At 40.7% G+C, this 12,992-nt stretch overlaps 1 protein-coding gene across 3 annotated transcripts; it reads left to right on the forward strand.

Annotated features, from left to right (window-relative positions):
* The first annotated feature begins 5,661 nt into the window (after positions 1–5,661).
* Positions 5,662–12,722, forward strand: Spp1 (secreted phosphoprotein 1). Of its 3 annotated transcripts, none has more exons than XM_052735574.1 (7): positions 5,664–5,792; positions 6,855–6,919; positions 7,014–7,052; positions 9,327–9,407; positions 9,896–9,937; positions 10,951–11,244; positions 11,926–12,722. In XM_052735574.1, the coding sequence occupies exons 2-7, from the start codon at positions 6,866–6,868 to the stop codon at positions 12,283–12,285; spliced, it is 870 nt and encodes a 289-aa protein (XP_052591534.1). In that variant the 5' UTR covers positions 5,664–5,792; positions 6,855–6,865; the 3' UTR covers positions 12,286–12,722. The 3 variants fall into 3 exon arrangements, with proteins under 3 accessions (XP_052591536.1, XP_052591534.1, XP_052591535.1); XM_052735575.1 differs by having other exon boundaries at positions 5,777–5,838; XM_052735576.1 differs by lacking the exon at positions 9,327–9,407 and having other exon boundaries at positions 5,662–5,792.
* Positions 12,723–12,992: the final 270 nt, after the last annotated feature.

The raw sequence follows: 12,992 nt of genomic DNA on the forward strand, positions 1-12,992 counted from the left end.
CACATCCTGGAATTCCCTTCTTAACTACACCCCCTAACCCCAATGACTGCACAGTTTCAAATATCTTAGTTTATTTTCATAAGTAACCAGCTCCATCAGGATAAGTATGATGTCATCTGAGAACAAAATTATTTAAATCTACTTAAAGGGCCCACCGCTTAAAAAAACATTAAAGTATCCCCAGTGTGAATAATGACACATTAGTAAATAAATATTAGGAGCTGAAACTGTAGCTCAGTGGTAGAGCGTGTGACTATTTCAGTGTAGAATAGGAAGCAAGTCAGGCTGATTGGCTCTGGTTCTTTGGGTTTCAATCCTAAGCACCCTTAGGAAGAAGGATGAGGAGAAGGCAAGGAGTGAGGGGAGGAGGAGGAGGAGGAGGAGGAGGAGGGAGGGAGGGAGGGAGAGAGAGAGAGAGAGAGAGAGAGAGAGAGAGAGAGAGAGAGAGAGAGAGGAGAGAGAATGAAAGCCCCTTTCTGGTCAGGAGGAGTGGAGGAGCAGTGCTGGGAAAATCCTGTTCCCCTCCCCCCAGCACTCAAGCGGAACCGCCTACTGGAAGGTCCTTTTAAATAGATTCCTGCTGGAAGGTCCTTTTAAATAGATTCCTGCTGAGTCATCAGCAAGGTAGCTCTAGAGGTGAACCAGGTTCCTCCCTCGCTGGGCACCTCATTCCGGGAACCCAGAACAAGTACCTGGGAAAGACATTCTGAGATCTGGCTGTAGAATACTTCTAAATAGAGGGGGAAATCTGAGTCAAAACTGTAGTGTTCCCTGAGCTTGATGAGTCATAGGCTAGAGTGGACCACTGGGTGTCCTTACTTCACCCTGTGAGAGCCCACACAAGCAGGACCAGCACCCTATCCTGCCCTCGCTGTAAGAATACACAATACTTGCCCCCACTCCAAGGGGCCCACACACTGGGTGCTACTTACAGAGTCCAAGAAACTAAAAATCATAAAACCACACAAGTCAGTCAATAAATAAAACAATGAAGTAGAGGGTTCTCAAAAGGTTGAATGCAAATGGCTAATAAACATATAAAAATGTTTAGCATCCTTAGCATGCAGGAAAATGCAAATTAAAACTACCCTGAGACTCCATCTCACTCTGATTAGAACAGCTCAGAGAGAAGTCAAGTAACAGCAGTGCAACAACAGCGCTGACGGACGTGGGGGAGAGGGCGCCTTTATACACAGCTGGAGGAATGTACAGCAGCATAACCATTTCACTATAGAAATCGGCACAGGGCATTCTAAAAAGGAAAACAAACAAACAACAAAAACAACTAGCAGGTCATGGTGACGCCTTTAATCTCAGCACTTGGGAGGCAGAGGCAGGCTGATCTCTTTGAGTTCCAGGCCAGCCTGGTCTACAGAGTAAGTTCCAGGACAGCCAGGACTGTTACACAGAGAAGCCTTGTCCCGAAAAACAAAACAAACAAAAACTAAAACCAGAAAGACCATACAATACAGCTATGCTACTTCTAGCTCTGTGGTCAACTTTACACAACACAGAGGTACCTAAAACCTATGTTTATTGCAGCACTGATCAGAGTGGTGAAGTTATGGGCTTGTCTACCTATCTGTCAACACACGAATGGTTAAAAAAATGTGTTATGTGTATGGAATGGTGTTTTACCAATAAAGAATGAAATTATGTAGTTTGCTGCAAAGTGGATACAAGTGGAGATAATTATCTTAATCAAAATAAACCAGACTCATATGTGGATCATTGTTTTTTTTTTTATAGATACCCAATCCATAAATATAATAAAGATTCCAAATTAATACACCACAAAGACATTTGCATATCCAAGTACCTTGCTGCACTGTTCATAAAGGCCAGAGTATAGAGCCAACCTACGTGTCTATCAATAGATAGATGAACAGAGAAAATGTGGCATAAATTCACAATGGGATTTTACTCAGTTATAAAGAATGAGATTATGATAGTCATAGAAAAATAGATGGGAGTAGAGACCATTTATGTTAAAAGAAAAAAAACACTCAAATATAGATTTAAATTCGTATGTGAGTGTGTGTGTGTATGTGTGTGTATGTATGTGAGTATGTGCAAGAGTGTGTGTGAGTGTGTTTGTATGTGTTCAAGTGTGTTTGTGTATGTTGGAGTGTGTGAGTGAATGTGTGTGTGTGTGTGTGTGTGTGTGTTTGTGTTTATGTGTTGGATATGAAAGTAGAAAGGGAACCATGAGAGAAGAGGAAGGATTTTAAAAGAAACAGTGAGATAAGATGAAGGGAGTGTGATGGAATTTACTCTACTTATTATGAAACTGAACAGAAGGACTCTGAGAACCAAGAAGAGGGGCCAAGAGAATGAGAGAGGGAAATGGAGAAGAGAAAGAATCAGAATGAAGTCAAACAATATATGTGCAGGAATATCTCACAGTTAAACCTGTTTGCGTTCTAATAAAACATGGAAATTAAAATAATTGAGTCAGTGAGTATTTTTCTTTAAACTCTGTAACATTTCTTGAGCTTGAAGGTGAAACTTTTTCATTTATCTTAATTCAAAACTAATGCTTACCCTTATAAGACCACTTTTTCAGGAGGTGAATTTTGTTGTCTATGTTATTAAACAATAGGATAAAAGGATTTATACTATTTCTTAATGGTGTTTGTAAACCAACCTAATTTCAGGTCTAAACCTAAAAATTTCAACCTCTGATTAATAATGTCCCTTTTCCATAGAATGGGCTTCTGACAGATCAGTCATGCCATCAAGACAATTCCAAGACGTTGGAACCTTTTCTTAGGGACAAAATGAACAGCTGTAGAGCTGAGAAAGCTATAGACCAGGTAGAATCTAATTAGCAGCCTCCAAATAAGATGGATGTCAATATAATAAAATGTCATTTCAATGTAGGTGACATTAAGCACCTAACTTTTCCAGTGATGTGGGAATTTTCATGTAAACAAGAGAATAATTATATTCTTTATATGTTTCTATTTAACTTATTAGAGTGTTTACATTTTAAGATCACAAATCACTCTTTGCAACAAAACTTCTTTATTTTCATTGGCAAGATTTACAGGGAATTTGAGTATTTTAAACTCTTGGTCCTGTCAACCAAAAGTCATCTAAGAACGAGATGTGGATATACAAGAGATACCACTCGCGGGTTTAAATTGTTTAATGTGTGGATTCTAACAATTGGAAAATCCCACTCAGAAAATGTCAGCAGCATATTTGAGTTCAGAAGGCAAAGGCACACGCCTCCTCCAGTCAGAAGGGCACGTTGTCCTTCCCTGCTGTGCTGGATTGTTCCTGCACAAACTGCCTCATCTTCCCAACACTAGGGGCTCAGACATTCTTGAACCTTGAATTCACAAAGCTGGATTCGGGGCATGAGTGTAGGAAAAGGGAAGCAGAGGAGTGTGTCAACCTGGGATTGCTGGAGGCATCAACAGAACAGAACAGGGGTGCTTTAGTTCTCAGGGTCCCTGGCCCTGGTTGTGAACTGGTCACTGTTGGGAAACACTTCCTTACTTGGCGTTCCGGGAAGTCGGTGTATACAGTTGGTCTCTGAGGACGTTCTCCCCTGCTGCTTTCAGAAAATGTTTGAAGCCTTTGCAGGCTGTCACCTTTCCAGAAATGCTGCCATCGTGTGGCACTTGGGAGTTACAAAGAGAAGAGTCCTGGGAGGGTCATATGGTTCAGCTGGAGGTGGCGCAGCTCCAGCAAAATCTATTCCTATACCTCCCTAATTCGTGCTGAATCATTCCTGCGGGCACAGGGTAAACTGCAGTGAACTCTGTGGACATCTTGTTGCTTTTAGGATTTGTGGAATTTCCCTTCACTACCCTGAAAACACAACAGACTCATGCGGGTGTTGTGCTTAAAGGGGAAAAGGGGTTTTAAAAGCAGAAATAAGAAGCCTAAAGTTCTTTTTATGACTTTATAACCTGTGTGATTTATATTTTATAGTCATAGGTAACCCCTTAATAAAGCATGTGCTAATGACCTTCAAATTAACACTATCAATCCATTTAGAATACATCCATCAAGAGATAACCCAAATGCTCGAAACAGCCTTGCACTTCTTATTCTAACCGTGTGGATTATGTAATCTAGATTCATATCAGAAGCAATAATTGGCAGGTAGGGCTGACAACTAATACAGTTATGGTCTGACCTACCTTTTAGTCTCAGTTACTGTGGAGCCCTTACAGAGGCCGTGTAACATAATAAGCAGTGTGTTCTCTGTTTCAGGTAAGGGAAGAAAGGAAGTAACTGCAGGAGAATATTAATATTTAAAGCAGTTCTGCTTCACCCAGAATTTTATCTACTTTTAACTCCTCAGTAAAGTCTTGTTAATACAGATAATAAAATTTGCTTTTCTTATTAAGTTGCCAACTTCATACACGTTGGAAAATAAAACTCAAAAAGGACAATTCACAAATAGAAGTTCTGTCTTTAGAGATATCTAGACTACCCTTTAATGTGTACGGCTTAAAGATCTCTTACATCAGCCATCATCCCAATGTACAGACATTACAAGTCATGGCTGCTCGCCTTTGCTGCAGATTTCAGCAATAGTTAGTGTATACAGTCTTTAAAATGGGGGGGGGGGCGTTGCAACACCTCAGGTACTGTTAACTGTCCATGAACAAATCCATTGTTCTGCAGAAAGGCTGAGTGACTCGTTCAAGGTCACACAGGGCATTGGTGACAGAATGACTGACAGCCTAGGTCTGGCTCCTGCAGCTTCCCGGCCCAGCAGCCATGCTGCCCTCACCCATAAGAGCTTGCTTAGGCAGCCTCTGCCTAGAGTAACTCACCCTCTTGTGTTTTCCACGGTTATGCAGTTTACAGGGCTATCAGGGCCATCACCTCCCAGCTGCTCCGACAGCGCCACAGAGACTCATATCTCTGAAAGGTCACCAGAGGCATGACTTCACAGGCATGAGTGGAATTTCAAGGTCACTGTGTAACCGGTTTGTCTAAATGGCATGCTTCTGCATATTTGAAGTGTCAAAACTGAGCTGTGTGTCTTGTTTTGTCTTCGTTTTATCTTTGTTGTTGTTGTCTGTTCTATTTTATTTATTTGTTTGTTTGTTTGTTTTTGTGAGAGGGTCTCAATCTGTAGCCCAAGCTGGTCTAGAACATGGTATGTAGCTCAGGCTAGCCTGGAACTCATAATGGTCCACCTGAGTGCTGGGATTCCAAGCCTGGGCCACTGTACCCCAGCCAACCTGAGCAATCGAAATCAAAGGCAAGGGGTGGAGTGGGGGGTCTCAAAACTCCGCCTGCAGGAACAGCAGCTTTCCAGCCTTCAGAAGTCCAAAAGAGACAAATGGCATATCCATGTGGCCTTTACCTGTAACTTAGGTCCAAAGAAAGAGACTCCATCCCGGTCCCTTTCATCCCCATTGATGTTTTCCCACTAATCCAGCAACTATAAATGAAATCTCTGTGAGAAGGATTTGCCCTTCCCTTCCTTGTGGACCTGAGTGCTCTTCCAGGATTCTAAATGCATCCCATAAATGAAAAGGGTCGCTAATGACATTGTATGTAAGTAATGTTTTGTGTTTCCTTTTCCTCCTTTTTTTTTTTCAACCACAAAACCAGAGGGGGAAGTGTGGGAGCAGGTGGGCCGGGCAGTGGCGAAAACCTCATGACACATCACTCCGCCTCCTGGGTTGGTGGAGACTGTCTGGAGCAGCATTTAAATCCTGGGAGGTCCGAGCTGTCAGCAGCAGGACAGAGGAGCTAGGCATCAGCATCCTAGGCTTTGCAGTCCCTTGCGGCATTCTCGGAGGAAGGCAGCCAAGGTAAGCTGGCGGGTGAGGCTGCACATTCTCCTGCTGAACTCTGTGGGTGAGTCCAAAGAACGTACTTTTAACTGTAGCACTTGCCAGTCAGACTTGCACTGTTCTAGGCTTTTTGAATAACCAGGTAAGATACATTGCAGGCTTCCAGGTATCTTCAAAGTGAGTGGAATGTGAAGTTAAAAATAAATTGAATCGGTTCTCTAAAGGGGAGAGAAAACTGCTACCAATCTCTCTCTCTCTCTCTCTCTCTCTCTCTCTCTCTCTCTCTCTCTCTCTCTCTCTCTCTCACACACACACACACACACACACACACACACACATTGTAAAGTTCTTTCTCTTTGGAACAAATATCTATATCATTTTAAAGTTGCTGGATGACTGTGGAGACAATTAAAGTAGGGTACTGTTATTTTTTAATAAACCAGCTCATCTGGGACAGGAATTCTCAATGTCTAGCTTCTACACTTGGCTTTTCAATTTTTAACTAAGATGCTCATGTGATAACATGTGGACTCATTATCATGTGCAGAAAAGTCATTGACTTCTCAATGCTTTCCATTGCAAATGGAATATCTTACTCAATTTCAAAGATATCTTTATTTTGTCTTTGTATCCCTTTCTCTTTTTTTAAGTTAAAAAATATCACATTTGAAATACAAATTGGAAAAATGGAAAGGCAACTTTTTATTCTTCTTCTTCTTCTGTTTTCTTTTTCTTCCTCGGAAAGAGTACTCCCACCGTAGTTCACTGTTTTAATTACCAGAGCACTGTGAAACTGATCTTAGGTGTGGAGAGCTGGAGACATCTGATAGTGGTAACATAAGCTCTGAGACTCCAGATGTAAAGTTTGGATAAACAGAAGCTGTGAAATTGCCCCCACCCACCCATCCCTACCCCTTGCTAACGGTGAGAGATTGAGAGAAAGAAAAGGCACAGGAATGTTGACTCAAAAGCTTACACACAGACATGACATTTCCATAATTTATTAGTGGCCTGGCTGTGGTGTGGAGAGGTGTGTTTGAACCTGTCAGGGTGTCACACTTCCTCACAAATCTGTTGCAGGACCACCAGCCATGAGATTTGCAGTGGTTTGCTTCTGCCTCTTTGGCATTGCCTTCTCTCTCCCGGTGAGTACAACTGAAGCCCAGAGAAAATTCTCAAAAGTAAATGAGCTTGGGCACACTCTCATGCATGTTTTCCCCTTTATTTCCTGTCTTAAAGGTGAAAGTGGCTGATTCTGGCAGCTCCGAGAAGAAGCTGGTAAGCAACTTGGGGTTGATCATTTAACTGAAGAATGTAGGCCAGTGTTGCAGAGGTCGCTAGCAACAGTGTTTATCTGATGCCATTTTATTGGTCTTCATAATCATGTTCATTTCAAAGTACTCACTGACTCCCTATTCTAGACAGAGGCAGCACCAAACAGGGCACTGTTTACAGATCCCCTTATGATTAGATTTTTAATATAATAAAAGCACGTTCCAGGCTATTGCAGCTTACATAAAATAGGTCCTAGCACCCTGAGTGACTTTCTTTCCTTGAGTCAACATGCTTTCCTAGAAGCAGAAAATCACAGAGGCTGGTTTTAGAACTTCACTCGGATGTTGGCCCGAGCTGTTCGTACGACCATAATATTTACAACACCACCCAAGACACTTGCGAAGAAGCCCACCATGAAGAGAAAGTCTGCGTGTGCTGTTTGAATCTGCTGTGCTGGTCAACGGACTTTAGACCACATTTTCCTAAACAAGAAAGAACACTAAACCAACATCTGTACTTATTACAGTTCTTTGACCACCAGCGTTGGTTAGCTGTCCCTCCACAATAGGTGAACAGACATGTGCCAGCCAAACACAAACGGGCCTTGTTCCAGGGAGTTTGGAGGAAAAGGCACACAGAGTTCAGTTCCAGATGAGCAAAGGCCAGGGTAGAGCTGCCGGGGGGTCACTGCAGCTTCGATGTTTCCTAACAACAGTCAGGGAGGTGTTTGTAAGTGGGGTGTGTAAGATGGTGTGGGCAGGCCTGTCTGTTTTCCAACAGACTTGAGAACGTAGGTGTAGAATCACAATTTAACAAAATAGGAAAATTAGCATTTCCCTGCAAGAGAGAGGCAATAATTGCTACTTTAAAAACAGAATAAAATAAGTATGTTAAAATACAGGAATGCATTTTTTAAAGACATAACAGTATAGGTCATCAAATGGTATTTAGGATATAGTTGAAAAGCTCAAAAGTCAGTTTTCTAGAATCTCACAAACATAGAAGAATAAAATATGCAAAAGTCTTTAAGAATATACCCCTAAAGATGAACACTAGTTATTTATGTTAAGATTATTGAATATTTTTGAGCTTATTCATTTTGCTTGCATATATACTTTTCATATTACATTCTTTACCTTATAAATTTAACTTACGCCATGTGACAAATGTCATCTACTTATGCGTATATGAGAACACGTAGTGACCCCACCCAGCAGCCTTTGCATCTGGGTACAGCGGCAGCCCCTTCCTCCAGCGAGCCTCTCTAACAACCCAACGTAGCAGTCCTGTGCAGAGCTGTCTGTGAGAAAACCATACATGCTGCAAAACAGCTCAGTTCCCTACTCACCCCCGCTCAGGTGACTGTGCAAGGGATGAGTAGAGTCCCGAGGGTGCTTGTTCTCAGTGACATGTCTGTGAAGTGACAGCCGACCGTGGGACACTTATGCAGGACAATATGCACTTCCTGAATTAGCATAATAATTTTCCCGATAGAGTGCCTTCCCCAAGGGACAGCCTATTCTGTTTCTACCACTGGCAGCCTGGCGCAATAGGATTTTTGAGCAATGGCTTTAACATTGTATTTATGGCGATCCGCTAACCGCCAGACTGAAGTGACTGTTGACTAATCAGACTGTGGCTAGTTCAACGGAGAGACTGAGTTTTTTGCTTTTTATCTTAATTTATATTGAAATTAACTACATTCAATTTAATGTTAACTTACAACTTAAACAGCTGTCTGGGGCTAAGGACACCATCTTGGGAAGTACTGCCTTAGAGAATTCCTCTTTGTCCCTAGAGAAAGCAGTGGGATCAGTAGTAATCAAGGATGTTAACCTGAGAGAAAACTTCATCCAGCGGAGGTAGACTAGGGAAGCAAATCATTGGCGGGTGCTGACGGCCAGTGTGCCAGGGTTCGAACGCCGGCTCCGCCACTTCTTACTGCCTAGCCACACGGTGGTTTGGCTTCTTCTTTGGTATTATCAGGGAAATACTGATGTGTACCTCATAAGGGGCTGAAAGGACTGAACCAATATTTATAAATCACTTTGAAAGAAGGCTTGCCCCATAGTAAATGCTACTTAGAGTGCCATTAAATGAATCAATAATAAAAAATAAGTCATATTTTTATAATCTCTGAAGTTTTGCATGAAAGTATGAGTATATACCATGCTTTTTCTTAAGGAGTAGGAAACATAGCCATTTTATAAGCTTATGGCATACAGATCCCTGTGTTTATTTTTTAATAATGACAAATGCACACTTTTTTTTAAATAGCTTTACAGCAAACACTCAGATGCTGTAGCCACATGGCTGGAGCCCGACCCATCTCAGAAGCAAAACCTCCTAGCCCCACAGGTATTGTTTTTCAATTTCTTAAAACTGAACAACAGGGCTGGAGCGATGGCACAACCATTAAGGGCACTGGCTGCTCTTGCAGAGGACCTGGGTTCAGTTCCTGCATCCAGATGTCAGTACTCAACCTTCTGCAACTCTAGTTCCAGGGGATCTGCTGCCCCTTCCGATCTCCTGTGGTACTGCATGCACACAGTATACTAATAATGCAAGCAAAACACTTAACACACAAAACAAATAAATGATAAAACAACAATAAAACAAACAAAAACCCCTAAACAATGATGATCGACAGCTACTAATCAAGCCATACAGGGTCTCCCTACTTCTAGGCAAATGAGTGTCTAGAGGACCAGTGCATGGTGGCCTGTCCCACTGTAAACCCTCAGTCAGGCTGGATAATGTGACCTGCTCTAGACTGAGCAGAATAACTTGGAACAAAGCATCTTGAAATGTATGGTGTGTGCTAATATGTGGCCTTCCTTCTTCAGAATGTCGTGTCCTCTGAAGAAACGGATGCCTTGAAACAAGACGTAAGTTCTCATATTCACTGAGACCCACTGTTAGAGATCTGGAGGAAGCCATGGCATCATTGCCTTCAGACTGTCAGTCCACTAGCAAGCATCCCAGTGAATCTCCACTCCAAAGTTTGCTAAGAAAGGAAGTGCATTCATTCATCATCAAAATACATAGGTTCTTCAGATAAGTCTAGTGTTACAGGAAGTGTCTACTCATGCCTGTTGCTTGAAACTTTAAGCCTCTTAGAAGGTATGAAAGGTAATTTAAAAGGTAGTTTAAAGATGTTTTAACTAATATTTGGTAAACAGATCATCAGAGCTTAACAAAGCCAAGATGTTTTACTTTAAAATGTTTCTGTCATTAATATTAAAGATTATTTGATAAGTACTCTTTCCTATTTGCTGAGCAAATAGATAAATTTTCCCTTAAGGTTCAATTTAAATATACAGATAATCTCTGATAAGGAAAGTTAGATAAAAAGTGCTATAGATTTGTAGACTTGTAGTTTAATAGACTTTAATCCTTAGTTAGCTATATGGATTTGGGCTACAGCTTGTGTACCCATGCTTTACAGAGTCATCTCTTGACTATCCTTGATAACAGGGAGGAGATTACAGATATTAATCTCTTTATTAAGGTACAGGTGATCTGATATCTTAGGAAATTATATTTCAGATAAAAAGTCAATCTAGCATTTATGCTTATTACCTCATTGAATTTGGTAAATTAATAATGTATGCTATTTACAAGGGAAAATGTGTTATCAATATGAACATTATATTTATAAGTTTGACTTGAAAATATCTAAGAAAATAACGTTTTATTAAGAAGCCAAAGAAGTGCCTCAGAATGTTATTTCATTTATTCTTGTGTTAAAAAGCAAGTAAGAGTCCTACTTCATCACCTTAAAGTCATGGAATGTACTGTAAATGTACAGATCTTGAAATTAAATTAAAATATTTCAACAAAACTAGCACAGTATAAAATCCAAGCAGTAATTTACTGAGCCATCTTGATTTTGATGTAGACTCTCCCAAGCAACTCCAATGAAAGCCATGACCACATGGATGACGATGATGATGATGATGACAGAGACCATGCAGACAGCCAGGATTCTGTGGACTCTGATGAATCTGATGAAGATGACCATCCTGATGATTCTCACCATTCTGATGAGTCCGATGAGTCCTTTGACGTTACCACACAAACAGAAGTTTTCACTCCAGTTGTCCCTACAGTAGACATCCCTGATGGCCGAGGTGACAGTTTGGCTTATGGACTGCAGTCAAAGTCCAGGAAGTTCCACATTTCTGATGACCAGGTAAATCCCTTGTCAGATACATGGAATGACTATGGCTTGAGCTCACTTCTAGGAAACCAAGTCTACAAATTCACTTGCTGTTCACCAAGCACTGTGCATTTATTTAAAGTCTGCCTTATGGCCTTTGAATACAGAGCTTTTCCCTACTTTGGCGGTCTTGTTTAAAGTGTGTCTTTTTAATTTTATCTATCACACACAATTCCATCTTTCTAAATTCAGCCTCTAAGCAATATTTAATAGCCATTTATGTTAGTTCAATAACTACTGCAGGGAGTTATCTGTGAAATACAATGGTCATATTTGGAAGCTAAGTGTGTGAGGGGAATCCTAAAAATCACAAGTATAATGAGCTTAATCAAAGGGTCTGAATTAGACTCAGTCTTGTTATTCACTATTCATTTGACAATTTAACTTTCAATGTCTTTTCATGTAGATCAGAGCTAAGGAGACTATGAGAATACCCTACAGGTTTTTGTCACCGACATAAATGATATAGATACTAAACTAGAAATGGCTGACATGATGGTGACTGGGAAAGTACAAAGTAAATGCTGGTGCACTTTCTTCTTCAGTAAAATTTTAAAAATATTTAGTACAGTTTGACCTAAAAGTGAGAGATAAAGCATTATAATGCTATTGTTCCTGGCTGTTTGTATAACTCTTCAATCTGCTCTGGTTTAGTATCCTGATGCTACAGATGAGGACTTCACCTCCCACATGAAGAGCAAGGAGTTGGATGATGCTCTCAAGGTCATCCCTGTTGCCCACCGTCTGAACGTGCCCTCTGGCAAGACCAGTCATGAATCAAGTCAGCTGGATGAACCAAGTGTGGAAACGCACAGCCATGAGCAATCCCAGGAGGATAAACAGAAGGCCAGTCATGAAAGCACTGAGCTGTCTGACGTGATTGACAGCAAGGAAAGTTCCAAAGCCAGCCAGGAAGATAAGCTAGTTCCAGTCTCTAAGAGTAAGGAAGACACTAACAACCTGAAAATTTACGTTTCTCATGAAATAGAGAGTTCATCTTCTGAGGTCAATTAAAAAAGAGGCAAAACCACAGTTCCTTACTTTGCTTTTAGTAAAAAGAAAAGAAAAGAAGAAAAAGTATTAGTGAGGGCTAAGCAAGAATGTTAGCTGCTTATTTCTCAGTTTAGTGGATATACGCATGTGGAGAAGGACACAGATAATACTATGAGCCATTAGCTTAGTTTGTTGCTTCATGAAAACACCCTGTAACCTAAAAGCTTCAGCACTTTGCCTCTGCTCTTTCTGTAGAAGAAAAGCAAACCTCTACTGCATCTTAATGATCGTTATTCTTTTATGAATAAAATGTATGTAGACACAAGCAAAATGCCTTCACACGCTTAAAAGAGAAACTATAACAGTCTATGTCACTACAATCTTTTGTTTTTATAATTAGTGTACATTTTGTTGTGATTATTTTTGTTGGTGTGAATAAATCTTATACCCTGAATGTAGCAAGTCTGGTGGTGTCAATTATTCCTTATTGGTTTCTCACAACTGCTTTGCAATTTCTAAAATGTAACCATTTTAATGAACTTGCCCAATGTAGTTAAAGCCATTTAGGGTTTTAGTGATCAGTGGAACAAGGGTGACCTGAAAGTTAATAGCAGACAGAACCACAAGGCTCTCCTATGGAATAGTCTCACCTAATTATAACATTCACTAGCTAATGTAAAAGATAATAAAAGCCTGGATGCAATCAAATTCATTTTTTATGTTTTCTA

Source organism: Peromyscus californicus, unplaced genomic scaffold (assembly GCF_007827085.1).
Source record: "Peromyscus californicus insignis strain IS unplaced genomic scaffold, ASM782708v3 Scaffold_13__1_contigs__length_99412109, whole genome shotgun sequence".
NCBI classification, from domain to species: domain Eukaryota; kingdom Metazoa; phylum Chordata; class Mammalia; order Rodentia; family Cricetidae; genus Peromyscus; species Peromyscus californicus.

What these genes read in the sequence shown, in the direction of transcription:
- Spp1 (XM_052735574.1), top strand. Translation starts at nt 6,866, where the DNA reads ATGAGATTTGCAGTGGTTTGCTTCTGCCTCTTTGGCATTGCCTTCTCT. An exon ending in GCAGCTCCGAGAAGAAGCTG is followed by an intron (nt 7,053 to 9,326) that starts GTAAGCAACTTG and finishes TTTTTTAAATAG; the next exon opens with CTTTACAGCAAACACTCAGA. An exon ending in AAAACCTCCTAGCCCCACAG is followed by an intron (nt 9,408 to 9,895) that starts GTATTGTTTTTC and finishes TTCCTTCTTCAG; the next exon opens with AATGTCGTGTCCTCTGAAGA.